The sequence below is a fragment of the Perognathus longimembris genome, chromosome 3 (genome assembly GCF_023159225.1).
Source record: "Perognathus longimembris pacificus isolate PPM17 chromosome 3, ASM2315922v1, whole genome shotgun sequence".
NCBI classification, from domain to species: Eukaryota; Metazoa; Chordata; class Mammalia; order Rodentia; family Heteromyidae; genus Perognathus; species Perognathus longimembris.
In genome coordinates this window covers 76,211,923-76,230,019 of record NC_063163.1, presented here as the reverse complement: position 1 = coordinate 76,230,019, position 18,097 = coordinate 76,211,923, and the positions used below count along the sequence as shown (strand labels likewise).

General features: G+C 53.0%; 1 protein-coding gene across 11 annotated transcripts in view; it reads left to right on the top strand.

The window, feature by feature from the left end:
• Sugp2 (SURP and G-patch domain containing 2) overlaps window positions 1-18,097 on the top strand; it is a 23,426-nt gene extending 5,329 nt beyond the window's left edge. For 5 of the 11 annotated variants that reach the window (XR_007210422.1, XR_007210423.1, XR_007210430.1 and 2 more), the window contains exons 3-12: window positions 433-2,019; window positions 4,215-4,335; window positions 10,949-11,424; window positions 12,521-12,632; window positions 13,031-13,458; window positions 13,777-13,838; window positions 14,245-14,381; window positions 15,130-15,254; window positions 16,271-16,375; window positions 17,928-18,097. Coding sequence is in view for 2 of the 11 variants with exons in the window: in XM_048342600.1 (XP_048198557.1) it covers window positions 433-2,019; window positions 4,215-4,335; window positions 10,949-11,424; window positions 12,521-12,632; window positions 13,031-13,458; window positions 13,777-13,838; window positions 14,245-14,381; window positions 15,130-15,250 (3,044 nt within the window). In the remaining 9 variants the exon portion in view is untranslated. The remainder of the gene's footprint in view (window positions 1-432; window positions 2,020-4,214; window positions 4,336-10,948; window positions 11,425-12,520; window positions 12,633-13,030; window positions 13,459-13,776; window positions 13,839-14,244; window positions 14,382-15,129; window positions 15,255-16,270; window positions 16,376-17,927) is intronic. The other 6 variants (XR_007210427.1, XR_007210426.1, XR_007210424.1 and 3 more) reach the window with 6 other exon arrangements.

Here is an 18,097-nt window from a genome sequence, read left to right as displayed (position 1 = left end):
ACAATGTCCTGCGTTCAATCCCCAGTACCAAAGAAGAAAAAAAAATCAAGTTAATATATAAACGTTCACAACTAATCTTGCAAGCAAGGTGCCCGTGGCTCACACTTCTAATCCTAGCTACATAGGAGGCTGAGATCTGAGGATCAAGATACATTAGCCAGTGCAGGAAAGTCAGACTTTTTTCTCCAATTAAGCACCAAAAAAGCTGGAAGTGGAGCTGTGGCTCCAGTGGTAGAGTGCTAGCCTTGCACAAAAACAAAAACCCAAAATTCAGGGAGTTCAAGTCCCAGAACTGGCACACACATATACACACACACACTTGCAGAGAATACTGACATATAAATAATGCACAGGACTAGCTAGTGTCCAGAGCCCTTTCTTTAGCAACCTGTGGTCTGAAATAGCTCTTTCTTTTTGTATCATTTATTTCAGATCTGTTAAGAGCAACCCCTAGAAGCAGAGCGGACATGTATGAGGGTGCTCCAAGTGATGGCAGGTTGCTCAGCAGCTCTGTGCCTCACTCTCGAGATGCTGGGCGAGAAGGCCTCAGAGGCGATGTGTTTCCAGGACGATCCTTCAAATTAAGCAACCCTGCCGTCAGCGATGACAGCTACTTTCGAAAAGAATGTGGCCAGGGCCTGGAATTTGCCCACCCTGACTCCCAAGACCCAGTCTTTGGTCCCAGGAAATTGGGACATTTCCAGTCTCAGGACTGGAAGCTGGTGGTCCGTGGCTCATGGGAGCAGGGCCTTGGCCCCCAGGTCTCTTCAGAGCCCTCATGGGTGCAGGAGTGCGGGTTGGGTACTCCCGCTGTGCCAGGGGACATAACCTCCTCCAGGCGCATGGAGAAAGAGTGTGCGGAGGAGGAGAGTCGGGATTACAACGCGGACCCCCAAGGGAAAGATGATGCTGTGCCCAGGAGCCATGGGCAAAGCCAAGCTAGAGGCCAGGAAGGTGCCCTCCTGGGAAAGGGGGAGACTGAGGATCTACTCACAGCAAAGGGGGGTGCTGGGAAACTCACCATTCTGAAAAGTGTGGCTACAAAAAAAGCGCCTGCTGTAAACCGCATCCCTTCCAAACCTCAGGGCTCTCGCCAAATCCAGAAAGCCACCCTGCGCCCCGACATTACCCTGGGGACACACCCGGGGGTAGGGGACATCCATCTCCCTGTCCCTAAAGTCCCCTTGGGGCTGGACCTGAAGACCATCCACTTCCCCGGGAGGAGGACAAGCTTTGACCTCATAGATAAGACCGATGTCTTCTCAAGGTTTGGCGTGGAAATCATCAAGTGGGCTGGGTTCCACACAATCAGAGATGACGCCAGGTTCTCCCAGCTCTTCCAGACCCTCTTTGAACTGGAAACAGAGACCTGTGCAAAGACACTTGCCTCCTTTAAGTGCTCCTTGAAACCAGAGCACAGAGATTTTTGCTTTTTTACTATCAAATTTTTAAAGCACTCCGCTTTGAAAACACCCCGAGTTGATAATGAGTTTTTAAACATGCTTTTAGACAAAGGTGCTGTGAAGACCAAAAATTGCTTTTTTGAGATCATAAAACCCTTTGATAAGTACATCATGAGGCTCCAGGACCGGCTTCTGAAGAGCGTCACACCCCTGCTCATGGCCTGCAATGCCTACGAGCTGAGTGTCAAGATGAAGACCCTCACCAGCCCCCTGGACCTGGCACTGGCCCTGGAGACCACCAACTCCCTCTGCCGGAAGTCTCTGGCCCTGTTGGGACAAACCTTTTCCTTGGCCTCCTCTTTCCGGCAGGAGAAAATTTTAGAAGCAGTAGGCCTCCAAGACATAGCGCCCTCCCCAGCTGCCTTTCCCAACTTCGAGGACTCTACTCTGTTTGGGAGAGAGTACATGGAGCACCTGAAGGCTTGGCTGCTCACCAGCGGGTACCCCCTGCAGGTCAGGAAAGCCCCACAGCCAGCCCCAGAAGAGGAAGAGGAGGAAAGGGCCAGTCCTACAAAGTCTGACCTGCACCCCGGGACACAGAGGCCACTGATTGATGGTAAGGGCGGTGTGGAAAGTTGCTATTCCTTGTGTGTGGTTTGTTGCCTTCCCAGATCTTGTTGTATGGCATTTTAAATAAGTTCCCCTTAGGTGTTTGGAGTTTTTTGGTTTTTGTTTTGTTTTGTTTTGTTTTTTGCCAGTCCTGGGGCTTGAATTCAGGGCCTGAGCACTGTCCCTGGCTTCCTTTTGGCTCAAGGCTAGCACTCTACAACTTGAGCCATAGCACCACCTCGCTTTTTCTGTGTATATGGTGCTGAGGAATCGAATCCAGGGCTTCATGGATGCAAGGCAAGCAAGCACTCTACCACTAAGCCACATTCTCAGCCTGGTGTTTGTTTTTGTCTTCTTTTTTTTTTTGCTATGCTGGGAATGGAACCCAGGGCTTTGTGCATCCTAGGAGAGCACTCTACCACTGAACTCAGCCCAGGAAACTCACACTGTCTAGGTGTGAGGAATCTGTCTACCCCAGAAATCTACTCAGTTTTTGGGTATCAGATAGAAACCTGGCCCTGGCCTATGGTCAGACTTGCTAGAGAAGACTCCAGATTTCCTTGTCCTTTAAAGCTTATGATTTTTAACTTGATATTCTTTGAGGAAACCAAACAAAATGAGCAGTTGTGTATAGTGAGAGTGGTAAGGGAGAAGAGGCGCACTTTGAGGAAGGAGAGCCTCTGAGATAAGGGGACATTGCTCCATTGCAAGTGGGTCCTGTGTGGATGTGCATACTGGCATGCTGGCAGTGGCTGTGCCCACAGCTGCATGGGAGCTGGAGTGGAAGGCAGGAACGCCAGAGCAGCCTGGGAAACTGAGAAAAGAAGCTCGAGCTGGGGGAGGGGGGCATGGTGCTACAGTGCACACCTTATATGCATCAGGCTCTGTTCCATCCCAGCACTGCAAAAACAAGCTGCCCCACAGACAGACACAAAACAGTCTAGAAAATCTCTCCACTTCAAGGCTAGTTTTGATGGGACAGAGAGACACCACTGTGCTATCAAAACCCATACACACCAGGCCACAAGAGGCCAGGCCTTAGAGGGAGGATGCTCTTCTGCACTATTGGCACCACTGAAACAGCAGTCCTGGGGAGGGAATCTAGCCTTCAAAAAATATATTTTGGCTGGGCACCAGTGGCATACACCTGTAATCTTGGCCACTCAGGAAGCTGAGATATGAGGATTATGATTTAATCTGAGCAGAAAAGTCCATGATACTCTTATCTCCAATTAACCACCAGAAAACTGGAAGTGGGGCTGTGGCTCAGAGTGGTAGGAATACTACATCTGAGCAAAAGAGCTCAAGGATAGTGTGCAGACCCTGAGTTCAAGCCCCAGAATTGACTACCCAACAAGTTGTGTTTATGCCAGGTGCCAATGGCCCATACCTGTAATCCTAGCTTAGCTACTCAGGAGGCTGAGATCTGAAGATCGTGGTTCAAAGCCAGCCCGTGCAGGAAAGTCCATGAAGCTCTTATCTCTAGTTAACCACCAGAAATCCAGAAGTGGTGCTGTGGCTCAAGTGGTAGAGTGCTAGTCTTGAGCTGAAGAGCTCAGGAACAGCACCCAGACCTATACTTCAAGCTCCACAACTGACAAAACAAAAACGGTTTTCAACTGATTGCATGGCCCAAGTGATAGAGTGCCAACCAGCATGAAGCCCTGAGTTCAAACTCCAGTATTACTCCTCTTAAAAAAAAGTCTTTTAGACATTTGGCAAATGTTTTATGAACTAACTCGAAGCTATTGACCTTTATCAATTAGAGAACTTTTCTATAAAAGGTTATGTGCTTTTTTTCTGATAAAAAGACCACGTTTGCATAATGTTTTGAAGCTTACAAAGGAATGAAATCCCTGGCAGACCTGCTGCCTGTGTTCTGGTGTGTTTCCTGCTGGTCATTTTCTACTTATACTTATGTATCTTTATTTATGTATCCATATTTATGTATCTTTTCTGCCTGACTTTATTTGAGCGTCAAAGCTAGATTTGGTAGCTACTGATCTTTTGTGGGCACGGTGTCTCGCTATGTCTGCTGTCTTGCTGTGTCTTCTGTGTCTCGGGAACTGGCCACTTCCACTCCTAGTGATCTCACTGTGTCCTGTCGAGAAGCACCCTGCACGCTGTGCTAAGCCTCACCCGCTGGCTGGTCTCCCCAGACTCGGGCTCAGTGCTTTCTCAGAGCTGTTCTCTGTGTTGCAGCTGTGCCCCCGCGTGCAGATCACACAGTGACGGCCACCATTGAGCAGCTGGTCATGCGGGTGCTGGACGGCAGTCTGTCCCCCAAGGAGAGAGCCGCTCTCAAGGAGGACCCTGCATACTGGTAGGTATTTCATTCTCACATGGTATTCTGTGGGACTGGGGTGGGTTCACCCCAGCCGGTATGGATGCACAGGAGCCTCCTGTACCGAGCTGGCAGTGCAGGCTGGTTTGATGGTAACAGGGTAAGGGTGGGTTCTGAGGAGCCCTGCATGGACCACGTGGGCCCTGCTGTGCAGGTAGTTGTGTCCTAGGCACTAGAGTCATTCCTCTCCTCCTTTTGCCTTATGGTCTGGATTTTCTTGTGTTCTGGTGTTGTGGTCTCACTACACAGCATAGGTGGGTCTAGAACTCACTCTGTGGCCCAGGCTGCTTCTGACCTCATCATCCTCTGTCTCTTGCCTGGGACCTGGTGTTGCAGCCTCCATACCCAACTTAGAACAATAGCTTTGCACCACCATTTACATGACAAGGGTGCTGGCTTCCTTGAGAAGGGGTTGGTGTGAACCCTCCTGCACTGCTGCCCTGGGCTTTCAGGAGCCACTTGGAACCTGACATTCCTATGTAAAATGTGGCCAGGGCCCAGTGGCCACAGCTAGCAGGGGAGGCCAGAGGACATCGTGATCCTGGCCAGGTTGGGTTGTACATCAAGACCCTGCTCGAAAGTAAATTGTAAATGTTTTAAGTCATACTTCTGGTGTTCCTGTGTGCTGATAGGTAGGTGGGTCAGAATTTGTTTGGCATCCCCATCTTGCCAGGCATGGGGAATGTGTGTGACTGTACACTGGTTTAAGTGGCTCCTGTGACTGGTGGAATGCATGTTCCCTGCACAGTAGAGGATCTTAATGCTGGAAGTGGGAACTTCTATAGTTTCATACTTTTTAAGGTATAAAAGGCATAGAGAGCTAGATTTGGTAGGTATGGATCTTTTGTGGGCACGGTGTCTTGCTGTGTCTGCTGCTATAGGCTCACGCCTATAATCCTAGCTACTCAGGAAGCTGAAATCTGAGGATCTTGGTTCAAAGCCAGCCCAGGCAGGAGACTTGTATCTCCAATAAATTACTCAGAAAAGGTCAGAAGTGGCCCTGTGGCTCAAGTGTTAGAGTGCCAGCCTTGAGCACAAAGAGGCTCAGGGACAGTGTGTAGGCTCTTAGTTCAAGCCCCAAAAAGAAAAAAAAAGAAAAAAAAAACTGGGCTGGGAATATGGCCTTAGTGGCAAGAGTGCTTGCCTCATACACATGAAGCCCTGGGTTCCATTCCTCAGTACCATATATATATAGAAAACGGCCAGAAGTGACACTGTGGCTCAAGTGGCAGAGTGCTAGCCTTGAGCAAAAACAAGCCAGGGACAGTGCTCAGGCCCTGAGTCCAAGCCCCATGACTGGCAAAAAAAAAAAAAAAAAGTTATGGGGCCTGTATGAACACAGAGGAGAGGCAAAGGCGATGTCATGGCCTCCTAGAGTCACTCTCCCAGGTGGGCTGTGGAGCTGGTCCTGTGTCAAGTGGCCCAAGTTAGCAGCTATGTGATTCTCCACATGCCACTCAATCCTTGCCCAGCCAAGTGCTGGTCAGCTTTTTCCAACACCAGGAATGTGACAGCAAATGACATCTCACCTGTATTCTGTGGGCAGTATTTATGGTGAATACCTGGCAGCAGATTTCCCATATACAGCCTTTGTTCCACAATGAGCAGCCCAGCTGCAGTGTTAGCTAACTTGGAAATGGTGGTTTGGTCATGGGAAACTACACTGGATGTGACATCCCCAGCCTCCAGCCCTACCTCCATGCCTGCTTAGTGTCCTCAAGTGGGCTGCAGAGTTGCCTCGCACAGGGCCCATGCCCCTGTATCATGACCTTACTCCTTATTGGTTATTGGTGCCACCCTAAGCACTGTCCTTCCTTTCTCCTTTGTTCCCATTGCTAAGGATGGAGCCAGGGCCTTGGGCATGCTGAACAGGGTAGGAGTCCAGCCCCGAGCTACTTCAGGCCCTGTTCTTTGTAAACAGAGTTGTACCTGTCCCAGACCCAATGCTCTAGTTAGTACTGGTAAAGCTGTCTTTGAGGCTCTCTCAAGAAAAGGGCCTCTGCCACTGAACCACACCCCCAGGCCCAGGTTTTAATTGTATGCGCATGTGCCTGCCTCTGTGTCTATGTGTCTATCTGTCCTGGGGCTTGAACTTGGGGCCTGAGTTCCTGAGTTTTCTGCTAATGCTCTACTTGATGCATAGCTCCACTCTCAGCTTTTTGGTGGCTTATCTGAGATAAGAGTCTCATGGAGCTGGCCACTGGTGGCTCATACCTGTAATCCTAGCTACTCAGGAGGGTGAGATCTGAGGATTGTGATTTGAAGCCAGCCCAGGCAGAAAAGTGTAAGACTCTTACCTCCAATTAACCAATCAAAAAACCAGAAGTGGAGCTGTGCCTCGAACTGGTAGAGTCCTATCCTTGAACAAAAGACCTTAGGGACAGTGTCTAGGCCCTGAATTCAAGCCCCTTGACTGACTGAAAAAAATAAAGGAGTCTCATAGACTTTCCTGCCTGTCCTGATTTCGAACCATAGTCCTCAGATCAGCCTCCTGAGTAGCTAGTATCACAGGTGAGAGCCACCGGTACCTAGCCTAAAGTTTTTATTTTTACAGAATTATTAAGTTTAGACTGGAGTCATGACTCGAGTGGTAGAGTGTTAACTGTACAAAATTATTCATTTTGTTTGGGTTTTCATGTATTGACAGAGGTAGGCATATGTCTTCAAAGTCCAAAACCTGCCCACACCCAGATTTTGTCCTAGCATTGTTATTTTTTTCCGGCTTTAATATTGCTTTGTTGCTTAAGCTGGGCCCAAACTCCCATCTCAGCCTTTAAAGTAGCTTGTACCCCAGGTGTGTTCAATACTTCTTTTTAATTGAATGTACACTTACCTTCCTGTTCCCTTGATATCATTTCAAGCACAATACCACTTTTGAGGCAGGTCTATTGTTTGCAGACTCCAGCTCCTTGTGTCTGTGATGCATGGGGTCGAAGTCTGAGCTGAGATGCAAGTGCAAGCTCCATGGTCTATGAGTGCAGGCGATGGAAGGAAGCTGGTGGCTGGGTGGGCAGCTGGAAACTGAGGCCACATCCTAGCAGGTGATTGAGGTAGAGAGAAGGACTCAAGCATGTGTCCTCCCCAGACCACTGGCCTTGCCCCAGCAGTCAGATGGCCCTGACAGGAGTGGCAGACAGACCTGGGGCTATGTGTTGGAGGGCACCTGTAGTGGGTGTGGAAATAGGAGTTTACCTAGAGAAGTGCTCATGAAGTATGCGCATCCTCATAAGCAGATTTCACACTTGAGTCCACAGCTGTCACAATGCTACCTACAGATGAGAAGGACCAGACAAAAGAATATCTCACCTTGACATGGGTCACTCCACAGTCCAATGTCTGAGCCCCATGGTCCCTGGGCAGATTTCCCTTCCATGCATGTATGTGTTTCAAATGTCGATGTTTCCTTGCAGTATTGGCAGGAAAGGGTTGGGGCAGTGATGGCTGGCATTGGAGAGAAGAGAAGAGGGCTGAGCTGGTGATGACTGGTGTAGGTGAGGAGAGGGCTGCAGGTGGGTCTGTGGATCTGTGGCCAGTGATGTTTGTTACCAGATACTTCTTTTTGAGGGTCCTGGGCTTATTGAACCCAGGGCCTGGACACTGTCCCTGAGCCTCTTTTGTTCAAGGCTAGTGCTCAGCTTTTTCTGTTTATGTGGTACTAAGCAATCAAACCCAGGGCTTCATGCATGCTAGGCAAGCACTCTGCCACTAAGCCATATTCCCAGCCCCCAGATACTTATTATCATTCATTTCCAAGTGGGGTAACTTTAGTTTCCCAATGTTTGTCCTATTGTAATTTGTATCTTGAATGTGGAAGCTACTTAAAAACTACTAACTCATTCTTTTCTTGTTCAGCTGTTTAAAAAATCCGTGAAGTGGTAACCCCCTTGTAACAAACCTTAATAATAACAACAAGATTATTATTATTATTTTTTTTTTTTTTTTGGCCAGTCCTGGGGCTTGGACTCAGGGCCTGAGCACTGTCTCTGGCCTCTTTTTGCTCAAGGCTAGCACTCTGCCACTTGAGCCACAGCGCCACTTCTGTCTGTTTTCTATATATGTGGTGCTGGGGAATCGAACCCAGGGCCTCATGTGTATGAGGCAAGCACTCTTGCCACTAGGCCATATCCCCAGCCCAAGATTATATTTTTTAAAAATCAGCTGGGCACCGGTGGCTCACACCTATAATCCTAGCTACTCAGGCTGAAAGCCTGCCTGGGTAGGAAAGTCTGTGAGACTCTTATCTCCAATTAACCACCAGAAAACCAGAAGTGGTGCTGTGGCTTAAGTGGTAGAGTGCTAGCCTTGAGCTGAAGTGCTCAGGGACAGCTCTCAGGCCCAGAGTTCAAGCCCCAGGACCAACAACAACAACAAAAATCAGACTGAAGCTGGACACCAGTGGCTCACCCCTGTAATCCTAGCTACTCAGGAGACTGAGATCTAAGGATTGTAGTTCAAAGCCAACCCTGGCAGGAAAGTCCGCCAATTAATCCCCAGAAAGCCAAAAGTGGTGCTGTGGCTCAAGAGGTAGAGAGCTAGCCTTGGGCAAAAAAGCTCAGTGGGGCTGGGAATATGACCTAGTGGCAAGAGTGCCTGCCTTGTATACATGAAGCCCTGGGTTCGATTCCCCAGCACCACAAATATAGAAAACGGCCAGAAGTGGTGCTGTGGCCCAAGTGGCAGAGTGCTAGCCTTGAGCAAAAAGAAGCCAGGGACGGTGCTCAGGCCCTGAGTCCAAGGACTGGCAAAAAAATAAAAATAAAATAAAATAAGCTGGGGCTGGGAATATGGCCTAGTGGTAAAGTGCTCGCCTCGTATACATGAAGCCCTGGGTTCGATTCCTCAACACCACATATATGGAAAAAAGCTGGAAGTGGCACTGTGGCTCAAGAGGTAGAGTGCTAGCCTTGAGCAAAAAGAAGCCAGGGACAGTGTTCAGGCCCTGAGTCCACGCCCCAGAACTGGCAACAAAAACAAAACAAATAAACTAAAACCAAGAAAAGCTCAGGGACAGGGCCCAGACCCTGAGTTCAAGCCTCATAACTGACAAAAACAAAAAACAAAGGCTGGGCGCTGATGGCTCAGACCTGTAATCCTAGCTACTACTCAGGAGGCTAAGATCTGACGATTGTGGTTCAAAGCCAGTCAAGGCAGGAAAGTCAATGATAAGATTATCACCCATTAATCACAGAAAAATGTTTCTGAGGCTCAAGTGAGTAGAACACTAGCCTTGAACAAAAAGGAGCTCAGAGACAGCATCCAAGCCAAATTTGAAGCCCAGAGTGGCAAAAAAAAAAGTGAAAAGTAAACTGGTATTTCAGGTTTCTGGATTGTGCAGTTGAATTCTTAAAGTGGCTACTTCTGTGTAGTGTATGAAAAACATAAATTGAATTCCTTCAGTCTGCTATGGAGCCTGTTTCCCCCACCTTACCCTGTCACCAGCTGCTGCTTCCATTGCCCCCTGTAGCCTCTTCAAGCTTTTGGTGTGTGTGGGCCCCGCCATACCCCATCCCCAAGTCCCCAGAACCCTGTGTTCACACTGCAGTCTCAGGGAAGTCCAGCCACTGAGTAGCCACTGTAGCTCCACTCAGATTGTGTGTGTGTGTGTGTGTGTGTGTGTGTGTGTGTGTGTGTGTGTGTGTTGCTGGGTTCAAACCCAGGCTAGTTTAAATTTTGAATTGTGATCTTTCCCCAGAACAAGCATTGTATTTTCACCTTTGGTGGTGTTGGGTAAGTTACATGAGATCTGGTGGTTTGTTCTTAAGTCGGCTCTGTGTGGGAGGACTTGGCTATCTGCAGGCCAGGCCTACAGCTAGGCTGTGGTGTTGGGGGTCTGGGGGTGAGTGCCCCCCTGCGTGGTTCTGTGAGCAGTCAGTGCACCTGTGCTGAGTCACAGAGCCTGCATGGGACTAGACAGGGTCACCAAGACTCCGGCACATTCAGGAACACAGGTTCACGTGAGGCTTTGGGACACACTGCAGTTGCGTTGTATACTCTGCTACTAGAGGTGATCTAAATGGAGGCCATGGTAGGTTCCATTTGAATTCTAGGCCTTTTATAATGGCCTTGAGTATCCTCATGTTTGGTGCCCACCTGAGCTCTGGAACCAATTCCCATGGCTCCTGGGGGTCGCAAGCTAACAGGGAATCCCTAGTGTCCAGAGCTGTCGTTAAGTGTCCTCATCTTCCTTCAGCCAGTGTGAAGCAGCCAGCTTGTGTGGCTGTGCACTGTGGTGGTTGTGGGTGGTGGCTGGCAATGGAGGTACTGCTGGTGGCTGCCATTTCAGTGGCATGTTGTAGGGTCAACCTTCTCCTCTCCACCGCTCCTGTGGCTATGGCCTGCTAGGCACAGCTCCCATCACCTTCCGGGTCACAGAATGCACAGCAGAGTGCTCACAGCACTCATCTGCCTCCTCCACTTGAAGGTCTCCCCCGGCAGCTGCCAGTGACACTGGACTGGTGTCATCTTGGCTCTCTCTACAGCTACAGGTGGCAAGCTGGTGTTGCCAGATCTTCTGGGCTGCAACTGCGGAAAACGTGGCTCTGGCTCCCCGTGGTCCGGGTCCTCATGGTGGCCACTGTGTGTGTTTCCGCAGGTTTCTGGCAGATGAGGGCAGTCTGGAATATAAATACTATGAGCTGAAGTTGTCGGAGGCCGGGCGGAGGATCCAGGACAGGACTAGGTCCCAGCAGTCTCCCACTCCAGCTGAGTGTGCTGTGCGGGCCATGCTGTATGCCCGCCTTGTTCACAGCCTCAAGAAGAAGCTCCTGCCCTGCCGCCGCCGCCGGCCCCTTCGGGCCCAGGGCCACTGGGGCTGGCCAGCCGGGCGAGCCACCACCGGTACACAGACACGCCTTTCCTCCGGTGCCCGGCCAAAACCTCACAGCTGGCGGGCTCCAGGCTCCTCACAGACCAAGTCACCCCTGCCAAGTGGAAGAGACACCACCAAGGACAGCCTGCCAGGCCCCACTGGGTCTGCGCCTGCAACATGCAGCCTTGAAGAGTCAGGCCGAGTGAGCACAGATGTCCTGGGCACCTCTCGCACCTCCTCTCCCTGCCCAGCTGCCAACGGTGGGTGCCTGCCTGACTCACCCACCACCTCCACAGCCTGGCACAGGGCCACTCAGCAGCCTGGGCAGGCGGTGAGCCCAGCTCTAGGGACCTTCTAGGCAGTACATGGGGGCCTTTCCCTCCCCTCCTTCTCCTTCCTGTCCTGCCTTGATGGTGGCTGACACCAGGGCCTCTGCTCCTCAGGGCCTGGGGTAGGGCCTTGATTCCAGTGGACATAATTAGAAGCCCAGGCCATCGGTAACACTTTCCCTCCCCTCTGGCTGCTCGTAAAGGCTGTGTCAATGTCTTATACCATTTGCTTAGGGAATATGTTCAGCACAGGTGCAGCTATTGTTTTACAAGTGTTTTTGTTGGGTTTTACTTGTCTCTTGTAGTGCTATGGGTGAGCTGAGGTTCTCAGAGTGCTAAGCAGACCCCCATCCTGTGACACACCTGGCCCAGTATTGCCCTTCCTTGCTCTGTGGAACCTGAGTATATAGACCCTGTATAGTGTATAGGCAGAAGGCAGCTCCTGTCCTACCTCACCACCCTCTGTTTCTCCACATGTGCTAGCTGCCCCCCAGCTGCAACATGTGGACTGACCCCCCCTGACTAACCCCCGTCTACCCTGGCTTACCCCTGGGCTGGCTCCTCCCTGCACCTCAGCCTAGCACAAGCTGGGGTGGGCAGGAGCCCACCTACTCTCAGGATCCCAACACCACAGGCTCAGGGGCTGCTGGTACATTGTCTCCATGCCTGTCACCCCGCAGCTGGCCTTGGGGTACACACCTGACTGCCTCACTAACAATACATGGCACCTGGCCAGATACTAAAGCCCCAGCTCCAGAGGCTGAGATCTGAAGATCACATTTCAAGGACAATCTGGGAGACGACTCATCTCCAATTAACCACCAAAAAGCCCAAAGTGGAGCTGTGGCTCAAGTGGTAGAGCATCGGCCATGAGCAGAAATAGCTTAGGGACAGCGCCCAGGCCCTGAGTCCAAGTCCCAGTATGCACACATACTGAAAAGTCTGTGGCACAGGGTGAGGCACAGGGAGGCCGCAGGGCCTCATGTGGTCTGTCCCCCCCATGGTGGTGATGCACTCTGTTCTGCAGTTGACATGAAGACCATGGAGACGGCAGAGAAGCTGGCCAAGTTTGTGGCTCAGGTGGGACCTGAGATCGAGCAGTTCAGCATAGAAAACAGCACCGACAACCCCGACCTCTGGTACGTCCCCTGGGTCTGTCACCCTTAATGTGCCTGCCCCGGATGTGCCCTGACCGCTCTGCCTACCCACGATGCACCTTGGCAGTGCCAGCAGGGACTGTGAGCCTGTGGTTGATGTTGATTCTCTTGGGCCACAGCTCCGCAGCACAGGCTTGGGGCCAGGGTGGCTGGTGACCAAACATGGACTGCATTGAGGGTGGGGCTGCTAGCCCCCACATGGCTCACCTGGCCGCAGCTATGCAGGCTCCTGCATGGTCCACACGTGTGCCTCCTGAAAAAACCAGGTTTCCCAGATTGCGGCAGTGTTAGGAGAGACCTGCATGGGGACCCCTGCCCTCCAGCCAGACTAGCAATCTCTCTGTTCCCTCCATTAACTGGAGCTTTCCACCACCTTCCAGGTTTCTCCATGACCAAAGCAGCCCTGCCTTCAAATTCTACCGGAATAAAGTGTTTGAGCTGTGCCCATCTATTTCCTTCCCGCCAACCCATCTCCCACCTCCCACCAGCACGGGCCATGCAGACCCCACTGGGGCCCAAGGCGAGTTGGACGAGGACCACGAGGAGGAAGAGGAGGAAGTGGGAGAGGAGGCTCCCACCCATGGCACCTCTGGGCCCAGAGCAGGAACCAGCAGGTCTGAGGGCTCTGTGGGCAGCCCTGCTGCAGATGGCCTCCCTGCTGATGTGGCTGATGATGAGCCTGCAGGGCCTGGCTTGGTGCAGGCCTCCCCGGGCACCTGCTTGCCCCGGAAGAGGATGAGCAGCAAGTCTCTGAAGGTCGGCATGATTCCGGCTCCCAAGAGGGCCTGCCTCGTGCCCGAGCCAGAAGGTGAGCCCATGATCACTGGCCGTGGTCAGGGACAAGCAGGCCCTATCCCAGGTCCCATCCTGTCCTGCCCATCCTGCTTCCTCTGTCCCCATCCTGCCCCGGGCCCTACCCTGCCCCCTGACCCTGTCCTGCCATCTGGTCCTGCTTTGCTTGGTTTGCATTGCTGGCATGTGCCCTAGCATGGTCCAGTGGTTTTACTTTGATGCATCATTCTGCTCCTGAGGAGACCAGGGCCACCATTCCATGTGTGGGCTATCAGTGTCCCATGTCTCCTGTGAGAGGGCTGGGACAGGGCATGGACAGTGTTCTCTCTTACAGTCCATGAGCCCGTCCGGATTGCTTATGACAGGCCTCGGGGTCGACCCATAGCTAAAAAGAAGGTAAGCAGCCATGCGCTTGGGTAGGGACCTACGGCCAGCATTCTGATGGTTACTGCCACCTGGCATCTGGCCAGCAACTCGGGAGGCCATGGTGGGTGGACTTCTTAAGCCCAAGAGTTGGAGGTTAGCTTGGGCCACATATCCAGACTTGGTTCAGAGCATACCACACTGAGCTATTGTCGCCTTCCAAGCCGTGCTGTTGCCAGCAACTGTGGAAATGCCCACAGCCCAAAAAGTGTGCGGGAGTCTGTTGAGACCCAGCCTCAACCCTAGCTTCTGCAGGCTGACCCCATGACGTCTGAGCCTCCCAAGCCAGTGTGTGGCCTGAAGCTTGGAGGGACTGAGAGTGAAAAGGAAGCCGGGGTGTGGCTGCAGGCCCTCAATGTGGTCCCACCTGTCTCCCCAGAAACCCACGGACTTGGACTTCCCACAGCAGAAGCTCACAGGCCAGAACCTGGGCTTCCAGATGCTGCAGAAAATGGGCTGGAAGGAGGGCCATGGCCTAGGCTCCAGCGGAACAGGCATCCGAGAGCCTGTCAGCTTGTACGGCATGGTGACCACGGCCCCCCAGTCCACTTCTCCGGGGGAGGGTGGATGTGGGCCCTGGGTGGGTGGGAGCTGACGATCAGGCCCACATACCACAGCTTTGTGCCGCTACTCAGTCCAGCATGAGAGCTGGACGACAGCAGAGGCATGCCCACCACCTACAGCTGTGCTAACTCCAGAGGGCACAGGGGCCTTCCTGGTTACCTCAGCACCTGGGAGGCTAAGGCAGGAAGCTAGGGGTTCCTGGACATCCTGGGCCGCCTTATGAGGCCGGGGGGCGGGGAGGGAAGGAGGGACATGGCAGATATGAGGGCTCACACCTATCAGCCTGGTTACTCAGAAGGTGGATCTGGCCACAATTCAGGCTGTCCCTGGCCAAAGCAGGACACACTGTCTGAAAAGCCAAGTGGAACAGAGGAGCAGGGACCCAGGCTTGGGCAGTGGACCACCAGCCCAGCAAAGTGAGGTCTTGAATTCAAGCTCTAGTACCTCAAGGAGAAAGCCAAGAAACAGAAAGAGGCCCATGGAGCCTTGCGACATGTTTCTTCTTTTCTTTCTTTGCTTTTCTCTTTCCACTGCTGGGATGGAACCCAGGGCCTTGCACATGGCTGGGTGAGCCCTCACATGGAGCTGCCCAGCCCTGGGCTTGTGCCTTGGTGTTCCCTCTTGATGTCTGTGTGTCTGTGCTCCTGGGTCGCTGCTGGGGGGACTTAGGGCCCCACTCACTGACCCTTTCACTCCATAGGGGCATGCGCTCAGAAAGGGAGGGCCTGGGCGCCGATGGGCCAGAGCGAACTGAGGACACATTCGATGTCTTCCGGCAGAGGATGATGCAGATGTACCGGCACAAACGGGCCAACAAATAGGCAGGTATGTGTGGAGGCTGGTCACGTGATATCCTGTGTGCAGCATCCCTGCCCCCTCAAAACCAAGGTCCCAGTCTTCCAAAAGCAATATCAGTTGCCAAAGCTGGTGCAGTGGTAACCAGTAACCTGGCTACAGGCAAGACAAAGGATTGTGGTTTGAGGTTAGCATGGACAAAAAGTGAACAAGACCCGTGTCAATGCACTAGCAAGGTACTACCAACTGGCATCCCAGCCCTGCTTGTGGGAAGCAAAGACAGGACTGGGGTCCAGTTGAGCCTAAGCAAAAATACAAGACAGACAAAAGAAGCAAAAGCAGGCTGGACCATAGCTCAAGTGTTAGAGCACCTGTGTAGCAAGTGTGAGGTTTGAAGTTCAGTCCCCTGGACTGAGGGGAAAAATGTCACAAAAGAAAATTGGGCTGGGAATATGGCCTCGTGGTAAAGTGCTCACCTCCTATGCGTGAAGCCCTGGGTTTGATTCCTCAGCTCCACGTGTATAGAAAAAGCCAGAAGTGGTGCTGTGGCTCAAGTGATAGATAGAGTGCTATCCTTGAGCAAAAAGAAGCCAGGAACAGTGCTCAGACCCTGAGTTCATGCCCCAGAACTGGCAAAAACAAAACAAAACAAAACAATTTAAAAAAAGTAAATTGTGTGAGAGAAACAGAAGGGCCTTTGAATGCAGATGCAGCCACAGCCTCCCTTCCCAGTTAGAGGAATCCAGGAAGCTCCCTCTCCTGGCCCTGTGTCCTTCCCCACCCTATGTTGTCCCCATTCCCCTCTTCCCAACGGGTCCACCCCACTCCCTTCTCCCCACCCTATGTCCTCCCTAGTCCCCACTCTGTATCCTCCCTGCTCCCACTGTGTCTTGGCCAGGTGTCCTCTGCCCCATCGGGCTCCAGGTCCCTGCGTGGGGCATGGGGTGGCCATGCTGTTTGCTGTCCATTCTGGCCCAGCCTGCACCACCCCCTCCCTGGAGCTCCTCGCCCTGGCCAGGAACTGTGCCCTGTTCTCTTCCTGATAGATGAGAGCCACTGGTGACACAGACCAGGCTGCAGCAGCCATTGCCCTTCCCCCACCACCCCGCCCGGACCTGCGGAGCCCAAGGCTGCTTCCTTCGGTTGGTTCGGTGTGTACGGAAACCCCACCCTGGGCACAGGCCCTCGAGTGCACTCCTTTCTCTCTGCACCTCTTCCTCTCTGCTGTGCTCCCCAGCCGTGCCTGCAGGGGGCGCTGCCGGACACCGCCACAGCCATCTCAGGCTCCTGCTTTTTTCAATAGTCTTTAATGGCTTCTCAGCTCCTAACACATCTGAGAGACTTGATGAGGTTTTAGGTGGTGGTGAGCAGTTGTGAATCAGGTGGCCCTCCACTGGGCCTGTGGGGCAGGTGTGGCACAGCTAGGCGCCAGGAGGGGCCAGGACTGGTGCTTGGGCTTGTCCAGTCCTGGGTTCCCAAACTGGAGCTTATGTAGCCAGCCAGGCATGTGTGCCTGGGCCCTGCCCACACCAGTTGAGGGCCAGGCAGATACTGGGGTGCAGCCCTGGGACTCCCTCTCCACCTTCCTTGATTGAGGAGGAACAAGTCTGTCTGGGCACAGTGATAGAATCAGGGCCAGCATGGGGCTTTGTCTTCTTTCCTGATTCTGAAGCTGCCTGGCATTGGTATGGGTCCTGGGTGGGATCCTCCCATCACCACCTCCCTCCCAGTCAACCCCCAAGTCACCAGAGCTGGGGAGCTGCCATTTCCCTTCTCTTTCCCCGGGTATTTTGTCCTGGCCCATTCTTGGCCTTTACTAAAAGCAGCCTCTTGCTCTGGGGGTCATGGACATGCTCCACCTCTCCACCTGCATCCATGAGTGCTCAGGACCAGGGACCAGTGCTGCCCATACTGGGGTCCCGTGTTCCCAGGGCAGCTGTCCCTCACTCTCGTGTTGCTGGGCTCTGCAGCCCTCCTTGTCCTCAGCAGCTGCCCAGCCCAGTGAGGGCAGTGTGGTACAGGCGGTGGATGTGGTGTGTGCAGTATGGCACGGGCGGTGCATGTGGTGTGGGCAGTGTGGCATGGGCGGTGAGTGTGGTATGGGCAGTGTGGTGTGGGCAGTGAGTGTGGTGTGGGTGGTAAGCGTGGTGTGTGCCGTGTGGTGTGAGAGGTGCATGTGGTGTGTGCAGTATGGTGTGGGAGGTGAGTGTGGTGTGGGCGGTGAGAGTGGCATGGGCAGTGTGGCACAGGCGGTGCAGGTGGTGTGGGCAGTGTGGCACAGGCAGTGCTGGTGATGTGGGCAGTGTGGCATGGGCAGTGAGTGTGGTATGGGTGGTAAGTGTGGCATGGGCAGTGAGTGTGGCGTGGGTGGTGTGTGTAGTGTGGGCAGTGTGGCATGGGCAGTGAGTGTGGCGTGGGTGGTGTGTGTGGTGTGGTGTGTGTGGTGTGGGCAGTGTGGCATGGGTGGTGAGTGTGGCGTGGGCGGTGAGTGGTGTGTGCAGTGTGGCATGGGCAGTGAGTATGGTGTGGGCGGTGAGTGGTGTGTGCAGTGTGGCATGGGCAGTGAGTGTGGCATGGGCGGTGCGTGTGGTGTGGGCAGTGGGGCACAGGCGGTGAGTGTGGCGTGGGCAGTGGCACAGGTCGTGAGTGTGTGACTGGTGGGCTGTGGCGCCGCTGGCACAGAAGTGCCTTGTCATTTTGCAGGGCTCGTGAGGACTGTGGCTCCCCCACCTGTGGACCCTAACGTGGATGACCCCGGCTCAGAGGCCCCAGAAGACTGGCGTGATGTTGCGTACAGGTTCCGTTCTGTCCCAAGTGTAAGACATTGTGGGTGCTGTTGGTCATTAGTTGCAATAAACGTAGAGGAAACCCTG